Genomic DNA, 22,021 nt, shown 5'->3' on the forward strand with positions numbered 1-22,021 from the left:
AGGACTCCCACCTGATGCAGCACCGGAGAGCTCCTTCAGCGATACCGGCTGCTCCACCTGAACGAGGTCAGTCGCTATCGCAGGTCCAGCTCTGCTCCCAGTAGACCACATTCACACCTTACAAACCAAAACCTGACGATAACTGACAATAACTGTCAATATATACATATATATATATATATATATATATATACATATATAAATAAAGTAACTGGGAAAAAGAAGTTAGTTAACTTGTGTTTGGTGGATTATTTCTCTGTTGTATCAATGCTAATGGTCATTGTATTCTACATGGTTGAAAGCCTGTTTATTGACCTTCACAATGATGTCACACTTGTAAGGATCATGTATTTGTGGGATGAGCAGCACAGCTGATGATGTGGGGAGCGTCCAAGTAAAATGTTCCCAAATGCTCTGCCAATGGTAAACAGTGTATTCTCATAAGGCTACCAGGAAGCCTGCAATGACTGCCCTTCACCGTCAGGCCCGTTGGCGCTGGTGTCTCCAACACAGACAATGGAACCTGAACATGTGGGGGAATGTCATGTTCAGTGATGAGTCCAGGTTCTGTCTGCCAAAGTTGGACGGCAGGTGAAAGTCTGGAGACGACGTGGAGAACGCTATGCTGATTGTTGAACCGATGGAGTAACAGCTTTTGGTGGGGGCAGTGTCATGGTGTGGGGGGGGGGCATCTCCCTCACTGGCAAAACAAGGCTTGTCATCATTGAAGGCCATCTCAATGCAGGGAGATATCAGGATGAGATTCTGCAGCCAGTGGTGATCCCATATCTCCACAATCTGGGACCTAACTTCATCCTCCAAGAAACAACGCCCCCCCCACAGAGCCAGGGTTATCACAGACTACCTCCACAATGTGGGAGGAGAGAGAATGGAACGGCCTGCCAAGAGTCCACACCTCAACCCAACTCAACACTTGTAGGATCAGCTTGGGCGTGCTGTACGTGTTAGAGTGACCAACACAACCACGCTGGCTGACCTGCAGTGTATCCTGGTTGAGGAATGGAACGCCATCCCACAGCGTGGTGTGACCAGGTTGGTGACCAGCATGAGGAGGAGGTGCCAGGCTGTTGTGGCTGCGTATGGATCTTCCACCTCTACTGAGGCTCCTGACGGTGGATTCAATCAATCAATATGTCTTGTTTGTTCCTTGTTACTGATAGAGAGTTCAATCATCCAATCCACCAAACAACTCTCAACAAGAGTCAACACCAACAGGAGAATATATAGGAACATCTGATCTGATAACTTCAGGCCTCTGTTCGCCACCAGGTGGTTGAGTCATATCTGTTCTACACATGAAGAAGGAAAGATATTAATCTCTCAGAGAGAACATGATGAACACTAGAACACATCTGTTTAAGTCTATAATATAATATATAATATAATATAGTATAATATATAATATAATATAATATAATATGATATAATATAATATATAATATAATATGATATATAATATAATATATGATATAATATAAAATAATATGATATATAATATAATATATGATATAATATAATATATAATATAATATAATATAATATAATATGATATATAATATAATATAATATAATATAATATAAAATATAATATAGTATAATATATAATATAATATGATATAATATATAATATAATATAATATATAATATAATATGATATAATATATAATATAATATAATATATAATATAATATGATATAATATATAATATAATATAATATATAATATAATATAATGATATAATATAAAATAATATGATATAATATAATATATATGATATAATATAGTATTATATATGATATAATATATGATATGATATGATATAATATAGTATTATATATAATATCATATCATATATGATATAATATAATATAGTATAATATATAATATAATATATAATATAGTATAATATATAATATAGTATAATATATAATATCATATCATATATTATATAATATAATATATAATATAGTATATAATATAATATAGTATAATTTATATCATATCATATATGATATAATATAAAATAATTTGATATAATATAATATGATATAATATATAATATATAATATATAATATATAATATAAAGAGTGACCGGTAGGTGGCGCTGCAGTGTTTAATCTCTGAAACCTGACCCCCCCGTTTCCCCCCCCTCCGGTGGAAGCGCGCGCTGCCGGTGAGGCGGAGTCGGAAACAGAAAACAGAGAAGCAGCTAAACTCCAGCAGCTCCAGCAGCTCTACCAGCTCTAACCCCTCCAGCAGCTCTCCTCTCCGTGGATCCTCTCTGACCCTCCAGACGGACCCGCCGAGCAGCGCTGCGCTGCGGGGACAGACCCGGACCCCTCTCCCTCCTCCCAGCCCCGCTGCTGCCCCGCTCTACCTCTCTCCTCTCTCCCCCTCCAGCAGGCCTCCAGCCCGGACCTCCAGCCCGGACCTCCGCTCCGCTCTCCTCCCGGACAATGGACGGATTCACCGGCAGCTTAGGTGAGTCCATCCGCCGCTAGAGACCCGGAGACCCGGGACTCCACCGGAACTCCACCGGGACTCCGGTCCGTGCACGGCGGGACGGAGACACCCGCACGCGCCTCTGGCGGCTTTACACGTGTCACTGCTGTATTTATCAGAACTCTGCACCGCCCCTCCGGCGGCGGCAGGGCCTCAAAACAAGCGCTCCTCCAGAAGATCCAGACCAGCAGACCTGTAGACCTGTTAGAGACCAGCAGACCTGTTAGAGACCAGCAGACCTGTTAGAGACCTGCAGACCTGTTAGAGACCTGCAGACCTGTTAGAGACCAGCAGACCTGTTAGAGACCTGCAGACCTGTTAGAGACCTGCAGACCTGTTAGAGACCAGCAGACCTGTTAGAGACCTGCAGACCTGTTAGAGACCTGCAGACCTGTTAGAGACCTGCAGACCTGTTAGAGACCTGCAGACCTGTTAGAGACCTGCAGACCTGTTAGAGACCTGCAGACCTGTTAGAGACCTGCAGACCTGTAGACCTGTTAGAGACCTGCAGACCTGTAGACCTGTTAGAGACCTGTAGACCTGCAGACCTGTTAGAGACCAGCAGACCTGTTAGAGACCAGCAGACCTGTTAGAGACCTGCAGACCTGTTAGAGACCTGCAGACCTGTTAGAGACCAGCAGACCTGTTAGAGACCTGCAGACCTGTAGACCTGTTAGAGACCTGTAGACCTGTTAGAGACCTGTAGACCTGTTAGAGACCTGCAGACCTGGAGACCTGTTAGAGACCAGCAGACCTGTTAGAGACCTGCAGACCTGTTAGAGACCTGGAGACCTGTTAGAGACCAGCAGACCTGTAGACCTGTTAGAGACCTGTAGACCTGTTAGAGACCTGCAGACCTGGACCTATTAGAGACCTGTTAGAGACCTGGAGACCTGTAGACCTGTTAGAGACCTGGAGACCTGTTAGAGACCAGCAGACCTGTTAGAGACCTGGAGACCTGTTAGAGACCTGCAGACCTGTTAGAGACCTGCAGACCTGTTAGAGACCTGCAGACCTGGACCTGTTACAGACCTGCAGACCTGTAGACCTGTTAGAGACCTGCAGACCTGTTAGAGACCTGCAGACCTGTTAGAGACCTGCAGACCTGGAGACCTGTTAGAGACCTGCAGACCTGTAGACCTGTTAGAGACCTGGAGACCTGTTAGAGACCAGCAGACCTGTTAGAGACCTGGAGACCTGTTAGAGACCAGCAGACCTGTTAGAGACCAGCAGACCTGTTAGAGACCTGGAGACCTGTTAGAGACCAGCAGACCTGTTAGAGACCAGCAGACCTGTTAGAGACCTGCAGACCTGTTAGAGACCTGCAGACCTGGACCTGTTACAGACCTGGACCTGTAGGAGACCAGCAGACCTGTTAGAGACCTGTAGACCTGGACCTGTTACAGACCTGGACCTGTAGGAGACCTGCAGACCTGTTAGAGACCTGCAGACCTGGACCTATTAGAGACCTGTTAGAGACCAGCAGACCTGTTAGAGACCTGCAGACCTGTAGACCTGTTAGAGACCTGTAGACCTGCTAGAGACCTGCAGACCTGTAGACCTGTTAGAGACCTGCAGACCTGTAGACCTGTTAGAGACCTGGAGACCTGTTAGAGACCAGCAGACCTGTTAGAGACCTGGAGACCTGTTAGAGACCAGCAGACCTGTTAGAGACCTGGAGACCTGTTAGAGACCAGCAGACCTGTTAGAGACCTGCAGACCTGTTAGAGACCTGCAGACCTGGACCTGTTACAGACCTGGACCTGTAGGAGACCAGCAGACCTGTTAGAGACCTGTAGACCTGGACCTGTTACAGACCTGGACCTGTAGGAGACCTGCAGACCTGTTAGAGACCAGCAGACCTGTTAGAGACCTGTAGACCTGTTAGAGACCTGCAGACCTGGACCTGTTACAGACCTGGACCTGTAGGAGACCTGCAGACCTGTTAGAGACCTGCAGACCTGGACCTATTAGAGACCTGTTAGAGACCTGGAGACCTGTTAGAGACCAGCAGACCTGTTAGAGACCTGCAGACCTGTAGACCTGTTAGAGACCTGTAGACCTGTTAGAGACCTGTAGACCTGTTAGAGACCTGCAGACCTGGAGACCTGTTAGAGACCAGCAGACCTGTTAGAGACCTGCAGACCTGTTAGAGACCTGGAGACCTGTTAGAGACCAGCAGACCTGTAGACCTGTTAGAGACCTGTAGACCTGTTAGAGACCTGCAGACCTGGACCTATTAGAGACCTGTTAGAGACCTGGAGACCTGTTAGAGACCAGCAGACCTGTAGACCTGTTAGAGACCTGCAGACCTGGAGACCTGTTAGAGACCAGCAGACCTGGAGACCTGTTAGAGACCTGCAGACCTGGAGACCTGTTAGAGACCTGTTAGAGACCAGCAGACCTGTTAGAGACCTGTTAGAGACCTGCAGACCTGTTAGAGACCTGCAGACCTGTAGACCTGTTAGAGACCTGCAGACCTGGAGACCTGTTAGAGACCTGTTAGAGACCAGCAGACCTGTTAGAGACCTGCAGACCTGTTAGAGACCTGGAGACCTGTTAGAGACCTGCAGACCTGTTAGAGACCTGCAGACCTGGACCTGTAGGAGACCTGCAGACCTGTTAGAGACCTGCGGACCTGGACCTGTTAGAGACCTGCAGACCTGTTAGAGACCTGCAGAGATACAGACCTGGATATGTTAGAGACCTGCAGAGATACAGACCTGGATCTGTTAAGAGACCTGCAGAGATCCAGACCTGGATCTGTTAGAGACCTGCAGAGATGTAGACCTGGATCTGTTAGAGACCTGCAGAGATGTAGACCTGGATCTGTTAGAGACCTGCAGAGATGTAGACCTGGATCTGTTAGAGACCTGCAGAGATGTAGACCTGGATCTGTTAGAGACCTGCAGAGATACAGACCTGGATCTGTTAGAGACCTGCAGAGATACAGACCTGGATCTGTTAAGAGACCTGCAGAGATCCAGACCTGGATCTGTTAGAGACCTGCAGAGATGTAGACCTGGATCTGTTAGAGACCTGCAGAGATGTAGACCTGGATCTGTTAGAGACCTGCAGAGATGTAGACCTGGATCTGTTAGAGACCAGCAGAGATGTTGTTGTTGTTTATTTATTGGACAGTGGATATAATAGTCTAGAAAGGGGGAGGGGGGGGGTGACATGCGGAAAGGGCCGCAGGTTGGATCAGAACCCGGCCTGCCGCGGTTAGGACACAGCCTTATGGGCGCCCGTTCTACCAACTGAGCTATCGGTGCGCCCGGACGTCCTGCTGTTGTCCTGTTGTCTGGTTGTAGTCCAGTTGTTGTCCAGTTGTTGTTCTATTGTTGTCCTGTTGTTGTCCTGCTGTTGTCCAGTTGTTGTCCGGTTGTAGTCCAGTTGTTGTCCAGTTGTTGTCCTGCTGTTGTCCAGTTGTTGTCCTGCTGTTGTCTTGTTGGTTGTTCTATTGTTGCCCTGCTGTTGTCCGGTTGTTGTCCGGTTGTAGTCCAGTTGTTGTCCTGCTGTTGTCCAGTTGTTGCCCTGCTGTTGTCCGGTTGTTGTCCGGTTGTAGTCCAGTTGTTGTCCTGCTGTTGTCCGGTTGTTGTCCGGTTGTAGTCCAGTTGTTGTCCTGCTGTTGTCCAGTTGTTGTCCTGCTGTTGTCTTGTTGGTTGTTCTATTGTTGTCCTGCTGTTGTCCGGTTGTTGTCCAGTTGTTGTCCGGTTGTAGTCCTGCTGTTGTCCAGTTGTTGTCCTGCTGTTGTCTTGTTGGCTGTTCTATTGTTGTCCTGCTGTTGTCCAGTTGTAGTCCAGTTGTTGTCCTGCTGTTGTCCAGTTGTTGTCCTGCTGTTGTCTTGTAGGTTGTTCTGTTGTTGTCCTGCTGTTGTCCAGTTGTTGTCCTGCTGTTGTCTTGTAGGTTGTTCTATTGTTGCCCTGCTGTTGTCCGGTTGTTGTCCGGTTGTAGTCCAGTTGTTGTCCTGCTGTTGTCCAGTTGTTGTCCTGCTGTTGTCCAGTTGTTGTCCTGCTGTTGTCCAGTTGTTGTCCTGCTGTTGTCCAGTTGTTGCCCTGCTGTTGTCCGGTTGTAGTCCAGTTGTTGTCCTGCTGTTGTCCAGTTGTTGTCCTGCTGTTGTCCAGTTGTTGCCCTGCTGTTGTCCGGTTGTAGTCCAGTTGTTGTCCTGCTGTTGTCCAGTTGTTGTCCTGCTGTTGTCCGGTTGTTGTCCAGTTGTTGTCCTGCTGTTGTCCAGTTGTTGTCCTGCTGTTGTCCAGTTGTTGTCCTGCTGTTGTCCAGTTGTTGTCCTGCTGTTGTCTTGTTGGTTGTTCTATTGTTGCCCTGCTGTTGTCCGGTTGTTGTCCGGTTGTAGTCCAGTTGTTGTCCTGCTGTTGTCTTGTTGGTTGTTCTATTGTTGTCTTGTTGGTTGTTCTATTGTTGTCTTGTTGTTGTCCGGTTGTTGTCTGCTATATATTCAGATCCAGTGTTTCTTTCTCCCGGTAGATGACAGCATGTCCGGAGCGAGTGTGTCAGATGTCAACGATCGTCTTTCTGCTCTGGAGCTTCGTGTTCAGCAGCAGGAAGATGAGTTGACGGTGATGAAAGCTGCTCTTGCTGACGTCCTTCGCCGCCTCGCCGCCTCCGAAGTCTCCACTTCCTCCTCGACCAAGAAACAACATGGAGGGAAAGGTAACGTTTAACTGGTAATGGTCAGTCTTAACTGGTAATGGTCAGTCTTTAACTGGTCAGTCTTTAACTGGTTATGGTCAGTCTTTAACTGGTCAGTCTTTAACTGGTAATGATCAGTCTTTAACTGGTTTAACCTCCTGCAGGTGGTGCTGCGCTGCGTGAAGCCTACTCAATGTCTTGTATTGCTAACGGAGGAACATCTGGACGAAAGAGAGACTCCACCTCCGTAACCAGGAAGGACACACTGTCGTCTGCTGCCAAGAGGTTAAAACACACACACGCACACACACACACACACACACACGCACACATACAGCCGTGTACTTCTTTCTTTGTGAGGACACTCATTCACACAATGCACTCCCTCGTCCCTTACCCTAACCATCCCAATTAATGCCTTACCCTTACCCTAACCATCCCAATTAATGCCTTACCCTTACCCTAACCATCCCAATTAATGCCTTACCCTTACCATTACCATCACAACTAATGCCTTACCCTTACCATTACCATCACAACTAATGCCTTACCCTTACCCTAACCATCACAACTAATGCCTTACCCTTACCCTAACCATCACAACTAATGCCTTACCCTTACCATTACCATCACAACTAATGCCTTACCCTTACCCTAACCATCACAACTAATGCCTTACCCTTACCCTAACCATCACAACTAATGCCTTACCCTTACCCTAACCATCACAACTAATGCCTTACCCTTACCCTAACCATCACAACTAATGCCTTACCCTTACCCTAACCATCACAACTAATGCCTTACCCTTACCCTAACCATCACAACTAATGCCTTACCCTTACCCTAACCATCCCAATTAATGCCTTACCCTTACCATTACCATCACAACTAATGCCTTACCCTTACCCTAACCATCACAACTAATGCCTTACCCTTACCCTAACCATCACAACTAATGCCTTACCCTTACCATTACCATCACAACTAATGCCTTACCCTTACCCTAACCATCACAACTAATGCCTTACCCTTACCCTTACCCTTACCATCACAACTAATGCCTTACCCTTACCCTAACCATCACAACTAATGCCTTACCCTTACCATCACAACTAATGCCTGACCCTTACCATTACCATCACAACTAATGCCTGACCCTTACCCTAACCTAAACTAATGCCTGACCCTTACCCTTACCCTTACCATCACAACTAATGCCTGACCCTTACCCTAACCATCACAACGAATGCCTTACCCTTACCCTAACCGTCACAACTAATACCTGAGCCTTACCATTACCCTTACAATCACAACTAATGCCTGACCCTTAACCTTACCCTTACCATCACAACTAATGCCTGACCCTTAACCTTACCCTTACCCTTACCATCACAACTAATGCCTTACCCTTACCCTAACCGTCACAACTAATACCTGAGCCTTACCATTACCCTTACAATCACAACTAATGCCTGACCCTTAACCTTACCCTTACCATCACAACTAATGCCTGACCCTTAACCTTACCCTTACCCTTACCATCACAACTAATGCCTGACCCTTACCATTACCATCACAACTAATGCCTGACCCTTACCCTAACCTAAACTAATGCCTGACCCTTACCCTTACCCTTACCATCACAACTAATGCCTGACCCTTACCCTAACCATCACAACGAATGCCTGACCCTTACCCTAACGTCACAACTAATGCCTGAGCCTTACCCTTACCCTTACCATTACCCTTACAATCACAACTAATGCCTGACCCTTACCCTAACCTAAACTAATGCCTGACCCTTACCCTTACCCTAACCATCACAACTAATGCCTTACCCTTAGCCTAACCATCACAACTAATGCCTGACTCTTACCCTAACCATCACAACTAATGCCTGACCTTTACCCTTACCCTAACCATCACAACTAATGCCTTACCCTTACCCTAACCATCACAACTAATGCCTGACTCTTACCCTAACCATCACAACTAATGCCTGACTCTTACCCTTACCCTAACCATCACCACTAATGCCTGACTCTTACCCTAACCATCACAACTAATGCCTGACCCTTACCCTAACCATCACAACTAATGCCTGACTCTTACCCTTACCTTAACCATCACAACTAATGCCTGACCTTTACCCTTACCCTAACCATCACCACTAATGCCTGACTCTTACCCTTACCCTAACCTAACCATCACCACTAATGCCTGACTCTTACCCTAACCATCACCACTAATGCCTGACTCTTACCCTTACCCTAACCATCACAACTAATGCCTGACCTTTACCCTTACCCTAACCATCACAACTAATGCCTGACCTTTACCCTTACCCTAACCATCACCACTAATGCCTGACTCTTACCCTTACCCTAACCTAACCATCACAACTAATGCCTGACTCTTACCCTAACCATCACCACTAATGCCTGACTCTTACCCTTACCCTAACCATCACAACTAATGCCTGACCTTTACCCTTACCCTAACCATCACAACTAATGCCTGACCTTTACCCTTACCCTAACCATCACCACTAATGCCTGACTCTTACCCTTACCCTAACCTAACCATCACCACTAATGCCTGACTCTTACCCTAACCATCACCACTAATGCCTGACTCTTACCCTTACCCTAACCATCACAACTAATGCCTGACCTTTACCCTTACCCTAACCTAAACCATCACCACTAATGCCTGACTCTTACCCTAACCATCACCACTAATGCCTGACTCTTACCCTTACCCTAACCATCACAACTAATGCCTGACTCTTACCCTTACCCTAACCATCACAACTAATGCCTGACCTTTACCCTTACCCTAACCTAAACCATCACAACTAATGCCTGACCTTTACCCTTACCCTAACCTAAACCATCACCACTAATGCCTGACTCTTACCTTAACCTAAACCATCACAAATAACGCCTGCCCCTTACTGTTACCCTTACCCTTAAGGGGTGTCTTTGTAAATGACCCTTCTTCTTCACCCTAGGATGTTTGTATTCTTGTTTTGCGCCAGTTGCGTCATGAACACGCCCACTCATGACCGGTCAGTGACCGGCTCTAATCACACCTGGGCTCAACGGGACATTACACAGACTTGTTTCAAGGGAGCCGGCGGGGTAATGTCCATTTAATGTCCGGTCCAACTGATATGGACATTTGTGTTCTCACATACAGCTGCTCCGGGAAACGTCTATTTAAGTTCAGTGTATGAAAGAGGCTCAACACACACACTACATCCCTGAGCATCAGTCACAACTCAAGCCATCTCATCTACCCCTAACCCCTAACCCCTAACCCCTAACCCCTAGCCCCTAACCCCTAACCCCTAACCCCTAGCCCATCTCATGACTTTACCTGTAAAGGTTCGTCTCGGGTTCACTATTAGTAGTAAGCTACCACTTCCATAGTTATATATATGCTCTCTGCTCTGCTCCCTGTGTCACTGTTTAGTTAACTGTCACTGACTTTTCTCCACAGCTCTTTGATTTGAACCTCCAGAGTGTCTGCAGACCAGATCTGATCGATCTGATCAATTACATTGATCAGATCGATGACTCTGCTGTCTGTTTCGACTGTTTATTGGAGACTGTTAATATGTCCAGCGCTCCAGTCTAAACCAGGGCTGAGTACAGTGGAGTGGCAACTGTATCTCCTGGCTCTCATTCACTGGGATCATTACGTAGAACATAGTAGAATCAGTAGAAATACAGTAGACTCAGTAGAGCTTCAGTATTAGTTTGTGGACTCTCACAGTCCTGGTTTCATCCACAGTGGACCAGACAGGAAGAAGGAGGTCAGCAGCCAGCGGTCTCTGGATTCTGGTGGTTTGAATCACAGCAGAACCAGTAGAGACACAGTAGAATCAGTAGAAACAGAATCAGTAGAGACACAGTAGAACTAATAGAATCAGTAGAAACAATTAGTAGAGACTCAGTAGAAACAATCAGTAGAGACGCAGTAGAATCAGTAGAAACAATCAGTAGAGACGCAGTAGAACTAATAGAATCAGTAGAAACAGTATCAGTAGAGACACATTAGAACTAATAGAATCAGTAAAAACAGAATCAGAGACACAGTAGAGACACAGTAACAGTAGAGCCAGTAGTAACAGTAGAACCAGTAGTAACAGTAGAAACAGTAGAATCAGTAGAGACATTAGAATCAGTAGACAGAATCAGTAGAATCAGTAGAGACACAGTAAAATCAGTAGGAACACAGTAGAAACAGTAGAACCAGCAGTAACAGTAGAGACAGTAGAATCAGTAGAAACACAGTAGAAACAGAACCAGTAGTAACAGTAGAACCAGTAGAGACACAGTAGTAACAGTAGAACCAGTAGAAACAGAAACAGTAGAACCAGTAGAAACACAGTAAAACAGTAGTAACAGTAGAACCAGTAGAAACATAGTAGAACCAGTAGTAACAGTAGAACCAGTAGACACAGTAGAAACAGAACCAGTAGAAACACAGTAGTAACAGTGGAACCAGTAGAACCAGTAGAAGCAGTAATAACAGTAGAACCAGTAGAACCAGTAGTAACAGTAGAAACACAGTAGTAACAGTAGAACCAGTAGAAACACAGCAGAACCAGTAGTAACAGTGGAACCAGTAGAAACACAGTAGAACCAGTAGAGACACAGTAGAAACAGAACCAGTAGTAACAGTAGAACCAGTAGAGACACAGTAGAAACAGAACCAGTAGAACCAGTAGAAACACAGTAGAACCAGTAGAGACACAGTAGAAACAGAACCAGTAGTAACAGTAGAACCAGTAGTAACAGTAGAACCAGTAGAAACACAGTAGAAACAGAACCAGTAGTAACAGTAGAACCAGTAGTAACAGTAATACCAGTAGAACCAGTAGAGACACAGTAGAAACAGAACCAGTAGTAGCAGTAGAACCAGTAGAAACACAGTAGTAACAGTAGAACCAGTAGAAACACAGTAGAACCAGTAGTAACGGTGGAACCAGTAGAAACAGTAGAAACACAGTAGAACCAGTAGAGACACAGTAGAAACAGAACCAGTAGTAACAGTAGAACCAGTAGTAACAGTAGAACCAGTAAAGACACAGTAGAAACAGAACCAGTAGAACCAGTAGTAACAGTAATACCAGTAGAAACAGAACCAGTAGTAACAGTAGAACCAGTAGAGACACAGTAGAAACAGAACCAGTAGTAACAGTAGAACCAGTAAAGACACAGTAGAAACAGAAACAGTAGAACCAGTAGAGACACAGTAGAAACAGAACCAGTAGTAACAGTAGAACCAGTAGTAACAGTAATACCAGTAGAAACAGTAGAACCAGTAGTAACAGTAATACCAGTAGAAACAGTAGAACCAGTAGTAACAGTAGAACCAGTAGACACAGTAGAAACAGAACCAGTAGTAACAGTAGAAACAGTAGAAACAGTAGAACCAGTAGTAACAGTAGAGACACAGTAGAAACAGAACCAGTAGAACCAGTAATACCAGTAGAAACAGTAGAACCAGTAGAAACAGTAGAACCAGTAGTAACAGTAGAACCAGTAGAGACACAGTAGAAACAGAACCAGTAGTAACAGTAGAAACAGTAGAACCAGTAGAAACAGTAACAGTAGAACCAGTAGAGACACAGTAGAAACAGAACCAGTAGTAACAGTAGAACCAGTAGAAACAGTAGTAACAGTAGAACCAGTAGTAACAGTAGAACCAGTAGTAACAGTAATACCAGTAGAAACAGTAGAACCAGTAGAAACAGTAGAACCAGTAGTAACAGTAGAACCAGTAGTAACAGTAATACCAGTAGAAACAGTAGAACCAGTAGTAACAGTAATACCAGTAGAAACAGTAGAACCAGTAGACACAGTAGAAACAGAACCAGTAGAACCAGTAGAAACACAGTAGAACCAGTAGAGACACAGTAGAAACAGAACCAGTAGTAACAGTAGAAACAGTAGAACCAGTAGAAACACAGTAGAAACAGAACCAGTAGTAACAGTAGAACCAGTAGTAACAGTAATACCAGTAGAACCAGTAGAGACACAGTAGAAACAGAACCAGTAGTAGCAGTAGAACCAGTAGAAACACAGTAGTAACAGTAGAACCAGTAGAAACACAGTAGAACCAGTAGTAACGGTGGAACCAGTAGAAACACAGTAGAACCAGTAGAGACACAGTAGAAACAGAACCAGTAGTAACAGTAGAACCAGTAGTAACAGTAGAACCAGTAAAGACACAGTAGAAACAGAACCAGTAGTAACAGTAATACCAGTAGAAACAGAACCAGTAGTAACAGTAGAACCAGTAGAGACACAGTAGAAACAGAACCAGTAGTAACAGTAGAACCAGTAAAGACACAGTAGAAACAGAAACAGTAGAAACAGTAGAACCAGTAGAGACACAGTAGAAACAGAACCAGTAGTAACAGTAGAACCAGTAGTAACAGTAATACCAGTAGAAACAGTAGTAACAGTAATACCAGTAGAAACAGTAGAACCAGTAGTAACAGTAGAACCAGTAGACACAGTAGAAACAGAACCAGTAGTAACAGTAGAAACAGTAGAACCAGTAGTAACAGTAGAGACACAGTAGAAACAGAACCAGTAGTAACAGTAGAACCAGTAATACCAGTAGAAACAGTAGAACCAGTAGTAACAGTAGAACCAGTAGAGACACAGTAGAAACAGAACCAGTAGTAACAGTAGAAACAGTAGAACCAGTAGAAACAGTAGTAACAGTAGAACCAGTAGAGACACAGTAGAAACAGAACCAGTAGTAACAGTAATACCAGTAGAAACAGTAGAACCAGTAGTAACAGTAGAACCAGTAGAAACAGTAGAACCAGTAGTACCAGTAGAACCAATAGTAACAGTAATACCAGTAGAACCAGTAGTAACAGTAGAACCAGTAACAGTAATACCAGTAGAAACAGTAGAACCAGTAGAACCAGTAATACCAGTAGAAACAGTAGAACCAGTAGTAACAGTAGAACCAGTAGTAACAGTAATACCAGTAGAACCAGTAGAACCAGTAGTAACAGTAGAAACAGTAGAACCAGTAGAAACAGAACCAGTAGAACCAGTAAAGACACAGTAGAAACAGAACCAGTAGTAACAGTAGAACCAGTAGTAACAGTAATACCAGTAGAAACAGTAGAACCAGTAGTAACAGTAGAACCAGTAGAGACACAGTAGAAACAGAACCAGTAGTAACAGTAGAACCAGTAGTAACAGTAGAACCAGTAGTAACAGTAGAAACAGTAGAACCAGTAGAAACAGAACCAGTAGAACCAGTAAAGACACAGTAGAAACAGAACCAGTAGTAACAGTAGAAACAGTAGAACCAGTAGAAACAGTAGAACCAGTAGTAACAGTAGAACCAGTAGTAACAGTAATACCAGTAGAAACAGTAGAACCAGTAGTAACAGTAGAACCAGTAGTAACAGTAATACCAGTAGAAACAGTAGAACCAGTAGTAACAGTAGAACCAGTAGTAACAGTAGAACCAGTAGTAACAGTAATACCAGTAGAAACAGTAGAACCAGTAGTAACAGTAGAACCAGTAGTAACAGTAATACCAGTAGAAACAGTAGAACCAGTAGTAACAGTAGAACCAGTAGTAACAGTAGAACCAGTAGTAACAGTAGAACCAGTAGAGACACAGTAGAAACAGAACCAGTAGAACCAGTAAAGACACAGTAGAAACAGAACCAGTAGTAACAGTAGAACCAGTAGTAACAGTAATACCAGTAGAAACAGTAGAACCAGTAGTAACAGTAGAACCAGTAGAGACACAGTAGAAACAGAACCAGTAGTAACAGTAGAAACAGTAGAACCAGTAGAAACAGTAGAACCAGTAGTAACAGTAGAACCAGTAGAGACACAGTAGAAACAGAACCAGTAGTAACAGTAGAACCAGTAGAACCAGTAGTAACAGTAGAAACAGTAGAGACACAGTAGAAACAGAACCAGTAGTAACAGTAGAACCAGTAGAACCAGTAGTAACAGTAGAAACAGTAGAACCAGTAGTAACAGTAGAACCAGTAGAGACACAGTAGAAACAGAACCAGTAGTAACAGTAGAACCAGTAGTAACAGTAGAAACAGTAGAGACACAGTAGAACTAATAGAATCAGTAGAAACAATTAGTAGAGACTCAGTAGAAACAATCAGTAGAGACGCAGTAGAATCAGTAGAAACAATCAGTAGAGACGCAGTAGAACTAATAGAATCAGTAGAAACAGTATCAGTAGAGACACATTAGAACTAATAGAATCAGTAAAAACAGAATCAGAGACACAGTAGAGACACAGTAACAGTAGAGCCAGTAGTAACAGTAGAAACAGTAGAATCAGTAGAGACATTAGAATCAGTAGACAGAATCAGTAGAGACACAGTAAAATCAGTAGGAACACAGTAGAAACAGTAGAACCAGCAGTAACAGTAGAGACAGTAGAATCAGTAGAAACACAGTAGAAACAGAACCAGTAGTAACAGTAGAACCAGTAGAGACACAGTAGTAACAGTAGAACCAGTAGAAACAGAAACAGTAGAACCAGTAGAAACACAGTAAAACAGTAGTAACAGTAGAACCAGTAGAAACATAGTAGAACCAGTAGTAACAGTAGAACCAGTAGACACAGTAGAAACAGAACCAGTAGAAACACAGTAGTAACAGTGGAACCAGTAGAAGCAGTAATAACAGTAGAACCAGTAGTAGCAGTAGAACCAGTAGTAACAGTAGAAACACAGTAGTAACAGTAGAACCAGTAGAAACACAGCAGAACCAGTAGTAACAGTGGAACCAGTAGAAACAGTAGAAACACAGTAGAACCAGTAGAGACACAGTAGAAACAGAACCAGTAGTAACAGTAGAACCAGTAGAGACACAGTAGAAACAGAACCAGTAGAACCAGTAGAAACACAGTAGAACCAGTAGAGACACAGTAGAAACAGAACCAGTAGTAACAGTAGAACCAGTAGTAACAGTAGAACCAGTAGAAACACAGTAGAAACAGAACCAGTAGTAACAGTAGAACCAGTAGTAACAGTAATACCAGTAGAACCAGTAGAGACACAGTAGAAACAGAACCAGTAGTAGCAGTAGAACCAGTAGAAACACAGTAGTAACAGTAGAACCAGTAGAAACACAGTAGAACCAGTAGTAACGGTGGAACCAGTAGAAACAGTAGAAACACAGTAGAACCAGTAGAGACACAGTAGAAACAGAACCAGTAGTAACAGTAGAACCAGTAGTAACAGTAGAACCAGTAAAGACACAGTAGAAACAGAACCAGTAGAACCAGTAGTAACAGTAATACCAGTAGAAACAGAACCAGTAGTAACAGTAGAACCAGTAGAGACACAGTAGAAACAGAACCAGTAGTAACAGTAGAACCAGTAAAGACACAGTAGAAACAGAAACAGTAGAAACAGTAGAACCAGTAGAGACACAGTAGAAACAGAACCAGTAGTAACAGTAGAACCAGTAGTAACAGTAATACCAGTAGAAACAGTAGAACCAGTAGTAACAGTAATACCAGTAGAAACAGTAGAACCAGTAGTAACAGTAGAACCAGTAGACACAGTAGAAACAGAACCAGTAGTAACAGTAGAAACAGTAGAAACAGTAGAACCAGTAGTAACAGTAGAGACACAGTAGAAACAGAACCAGTAGAACCAGTAATACCAGTAGAAACAGTAGAACCAGTAGAAACAGTAGAACCAGTAGAACCAGTAGAGACACAGTAGAAACAGAACCAGTAGTAACAGTAGAAACAGTAGAACCAGTAGAGACACAGTAGAAACAGAACCAGTAGTAACAGTAGAACCAGTAGAAACAGTAGTAACAGTAGAACCAGTAGTAACAGTAGAACCAGTAGTAACAGTAATACCAGTAGAAACAGTAGAACCAGTAGAAACAGTAGAACCAGTAGTAACAGTAGAACCAGTAGTAACAGTAATACCAGTAGAAACAGTAGAACCAGTAGAACCAGTAGTAACAGTAATACCAGTAGAAACAGTAGAACCAGTAGACACAGTAGAAACAGAACCAGTAGAACCAGTAGAAACACAGTAGAACCAGTAGAGACACAGTAGAAACAGAACCAGTAGTAACAGTAGAAACAGTAGAACCAGTAGAAACACAGTAGAAACAGAACCAGTAGTAACAGTAGAACCAGTAGTAACAGTAATACCAGTAGAACCAGTAGAGACACAGTAGAAACAGAACCAGTAGTAGCAGTAGAACCAGTAGAAACACAGTAGTAACAGTAGAACCAGTAGAAACACAGTAGAACCAGTAGTAACGGTGGAACCAGTAGAAACAGTAGAAACACAGTAGAACCAGTAGAGACACAGTAGAAACAGAACCAGTAGTAACAGTAGAACCAGTAGTAACAGTAGAACCAGTAAAGACACAGTAGAAACAGAACCAGTAGTAACAGTAATACCAGTAGGAACAGAACCAGTAGTAACAGTAGAACCAGTAGAGACACAGTAGAAACAGAACCAGTAGTAACAGTAGAACCAGTAAAGACACAGTAGAAACAGAAACAGTAGAAACAGTAGAACCAGTAGAGACACAGTAGAAACAGAACCAGTAGTAACAGTAGAACCAGTAGTAACAGTAATACCAGTAGAAACAGTAGAACCAGTAGTAACAGTAATACCAGTAGAAACAGTAGAACCAGTAGTAACAGTAGAACCAGTAGACACAGTAGAAACAGAACCAGTAGTAACAGTAGAAACAGTAGAACCAGTAGAACCAGTAGTAACAGTAGAGACACAGTAGAAACAGAACCAGTAGTAACAGTAGAACCAGTAGAACCAGTAATACCAGTAGAAACAGTAGAACCAGTAGTAACAGTAGAACCAGTAGAGACACAGTAGAAACAGAACCAGTAGTAACAGTAGAAACAGTAGAACCAGTAGAAACAGTAGTAACAGTAGAACCAGTAGAGACACAGTAGAAACAGAACCAGTAGTAACAGTAATACCAGTAGAAACAGTAGAACCAGTAGTAACAGTAGAACCAGTAGAAACAGTAGAACCAGTAGTACCAGTAGAACCAATAGTAACAGTAATACCAGTAGAAACAGTAGAACCAGTAGTAACAGTAGAACCAGTAACAGTAATACCAGTAGAAACAGTAGAACCAGTAGAACCAGTAATACCAGTAGAAACAGTAGAACCAGTAGTAACAGTAGAACCAGTAGTAACAGTAATACCAGTAGAACCAGTAGAACCAGTAGTAACAGTAGAAACAGTAGAACCAGTAGAAACAGAACCAGTAGAACCAGTAAAGACACAGTAGAAACAGAACCAGTAGTAACAGTAGAACCAGTAGTAACAGTAATACCAGTAGAAACAGTAGAACCAGTAGTAACAGTAGAACCAGTAGAGACACAGTAGAAACAGAACCAGTAGTAACAGTAGAACCAGTAGTAACAGTAGAACCAGTAGTAACAGTAGAAACAGTAGAACCAGTAGAAACAGAACCAGTAGAACCAGTAAAGACACAGTAGAAACAGAACCAGTAGTAACAGTAGAAACAGTAGAACCAGTAGAAACAGTAGAACCAGTAGTAACAGTAGAACCAGTAGTAACAGTAATACCAGTAGAAACAGTAGAACCAGTAGTAACAGTAGAACCAGTAGTAACAGTAATACCAGTAGAAACAGTAGAACCAGTAGTAACAGTAGAACCAGTAGTAACAGTAGAACCAGTAGTAACAGTAGAACCAGTAGAGACACAGTAGAAACAGAACCAGTAGAACCAGTAAAGACACAGTAGAAACAGAACCAGTAGTAACAGTAGAACCAGTAGTAACAGTAATACCAGTAGAAACAGTAGAACCAGTAGTAACAGTAGAACCAGTAGAGACACAGTAGAAACAGAACCAGTAGTAACAGTAGAAACAGTAGAACCAGTAGAAACAGTAGAACCAGTAGTAACAGTAGAACCAGTAGAGACACAGTAGAAACAGAACCAGTAGTAACAGTAGAACCAGTACAACCAGTAGTAACAGTAGAAACAGTAGAGACACAGTAGAAACAGAACCAGTAGTAACAGTAGAACCAGTAGAACCAGTAGTAACAGTAGAAACAGTAGAACCAGTAGTAACAGTAGAACCAGTAGAGACACAGTAGAAACAGAACCAGTAGTAACAGTAGAACCAGTAGAACCAGTAGTAACAGTAGAAACAGTAGAGACACAGTAGAAACAGAACCAGTAGTCGTTGGACTCTCACAGTCCTGGTTTCGTCCACAGTGGAGCAGACAGGAAGAAGGAGGTCAGCAGCCAGCGGTCTCAGATGGAGGAGATCCAGGAACGTGAGGAGCCTCCTCGCCAAAAGGACCTGTCCCCGTCTCCCTCCTCCCCCCACCCTCCCCAGAGCCCCCAGACCCCCCAGAACCCCCAGCAGCAGAGACCAGTCCAGTCCGCTGACAGCAGTAAAGGCCACGTTCCTCCCAAAAGGTTCCACTTTGTAATCTATTGGCTTCATCTGACCTCACTTCCTGCTGACCCTGCTCTGACATCACTAACCCCGCACCTGAGGACCCACAGCCCCACACCTGAGTCACCTGACCAGCTCAGGTACAGGTGCTCCTGATTGGCTGAATGCACCTGATCCAGCTAATCAGGGACAGACCGAAATCAAGCAGGACTGTGGCTCCTCAGGAGCAGCCCCAAGTGGTCTCTTATAGTCCTGAGTGGCCTCCTGGAGGTCTTGGAGGCCCCTGGAGGTCCTAGAGTCTTCTGCGACCTCCAGGAGTCAGAGGCCTCACGGAGATACTAATCTCTCCTGAGACCTTCCGGAGGTCCTGGACTCTCCTGGAGACCCTCTAGATGCTTTGCTGGTAGAAAGCTCCGGCTGGGCTGCTAACTACTGACTTTAACGTTTCTCCTCCTGAATCTCCTCCTGGAGGTCTCGAAGCCTCCTGACTCCTCTTAACTCTTTGCTGGTAGAAAGCTCAGGCTGAGCCTTTAATCAAAATGACTAACCTGTTCACCCCGAGGACCTCCTCCTCCTCTTCTTTCTCTTCCGGCTCTTCCTCCTACTCTTCCTCTTCCTCCTCCTCCAGCAGGCCTCCTGCAGCCTGGGGCTCTAGTTTCTGATGTGTCCCAGCTCACTAACCTCTTCCTGGCTCCTGTTTTGTCTTTTGTGTCACTGGAAGAAGAAAACTGAGTCATTGAGATTTGATTTATTCTGACTCTAATGGGACCATTATCCTGAACCAGACTGGATCTAATGGGACCATTATCCTGAACCAGACTGTATCTAATGGGACCATTATCCTGAACCAGACTGGATCTAATGGGACCATTATCCTGAACCAGACTGTATCTAATGGGACCATTATCCTGAACCAGACTGGATCTAATGGGACCATTATCCTGAACCAGACTGGATCTAATGGGACCATTATCCTGAACCAGACTGGATCTAATGGGACCATTATCCTGAACCAGACTGGATCTAATGGGACCATTATCCTGAACCAGACTGGATCTAATGGGACCATTATCCTGAACCAGACTGTATCTAATGGGACCATTATCCTGAACCAGACTGTATCTAATGGGACCATTATCCTGAACCAGACTGGATCTAATGGGACCATTATCCTGAACCAGACTGGATCTAATGGGACCATTATCCTGAACCAGACTGGATCTAATGGGACCATTATCCTGAACCAGACTGGATCTAATGGGACCATTATCCTGAACCAGACTGGATCTAATGGGACCATTATCCTGAACCAGACTGGATCTAATGGGACCATTATCCTGAACCAGACTGGATCTAATGGGACCATTATCCTGAACCAGACTGGATCTAATGGGACCATTAACCTGAACCAGACTGGATCTAATGGGACCATTATCCTGAACCAGACTGGATCTAATGGGACCATTAACCTGAACCAGACTGGATCTAATGGGACCATTATCCTGAACCAGACTGGATCTAATGGGACCATTAACCTGAACCAGACTGGATCTAATTGGACCATTATTCTGAACCAGACTGGATCTAATGGGACCATTATCCTGAACCAGACTGGATCTAATGGGACCATTAACCTGAACCAGACTGGATCTAATGGGACCATTAACCTGAACCAGACTGGATCTAATGGGACCATTATCCTGAACCAGACTGGATCTAATGGGACCATTAACCTGAACCAGACTGGATCTAATGGGACCATTATCCTGAACCAGACTGGATCTAATGGGACCATTAACCTGAACCAGACTGGATCTAATGGGACCATTATCCTGAACCAGACTGGATCTAATGGGACCATTAACCTGAACCAGACTGGATCTAATGGGACCATTAACCTGAACCAGACTGGATCTAATGGGACCATTATCCTGAACCAGACTGGATCTAATGGGACCATTATCCTGAACCAGACTGGATCTAATGGGACCATTATCCTGAACCAGACTGGATCTAATGGGACCATTATCCTGAACCAGACTGGATCTAATGGGACCATTATCCTGAACCAGACTGGATCTAATGGGACCATTAACCTGAACCAGACTGGATCTAATTGGACCATTATCCTGAACCAGACTGGATCTAATGGGACCATTAACCTGAACCAGACTGGATCTAATGGGACCATTAACCTGAACCAGACTGGATCTAATGGGACCATTATCCTGAACCAGACTGGTTTTAATATTCAACCAAAACCTCCAACGATTCAGCCAGAAATGAAACTGATGTGGAGATAAATCGAGATGAAGCTCAGTGACTTCCTCATCCTCATGTGAGAGCACAGGTGTGATACTGACTGGGTGTGTGTGTGTGA

General features: G+C 43.9%; 1 protein-coding gene across 3 annotated transcripts in view; it reads left to right on the plus strand.

Moving 5' to 3' along the window:
• The first annotated feature begins 2,212 nt into the window (after positions 1-2,212).
• The window catches only part of eml4 (EMAP like 4), a 45,440-nt gene continuing 25,631 nt past the window's right edge, over positions 2,213-22,021 (plus strand). For 2 of the 3 annotated variants that reach the window (XM_074647488.1, XM_074647490.1), the window contains exons 1-4: positions 2,213-2,503; positions 7,010-7,195; positions 7,339-7,459; positions 19,455-19,661. In XM_074647488.1, coding sequence (XP_074503589.1) covers positions 2,479-2,503; positions 7,010-7,195; positions 7,339-7,459; positions 19,455-19,661 — 539 coding nt within the window. In that variant the 5' untranslated portion in view covers positions 2,213-2,478. The remainder of the gene's footprint in view (positions 2,504-7,009; positions 7,196-7,338; positions 7,460-19,454; positions 19,662-22,021) is intronic. The other variant, XM_074647491.1, reaches the window with a different exon arrangement.

Source organism: Sebastes fasciatus, chromosome 9, assembly GCF_043250625.1.
Source record: "Sebastes fasciatus isolate fSebFas1 chromosome 9, fSebFas1.pri, whole genome shotgun sequence".
NCBI classification, from domain to species: domain Eukaryota; kingdom Metazoa; phylum Chordata; class Actinopteri; order Perciformes; family Sebastidae; genus Sebastes; species Sebastes fasciatus.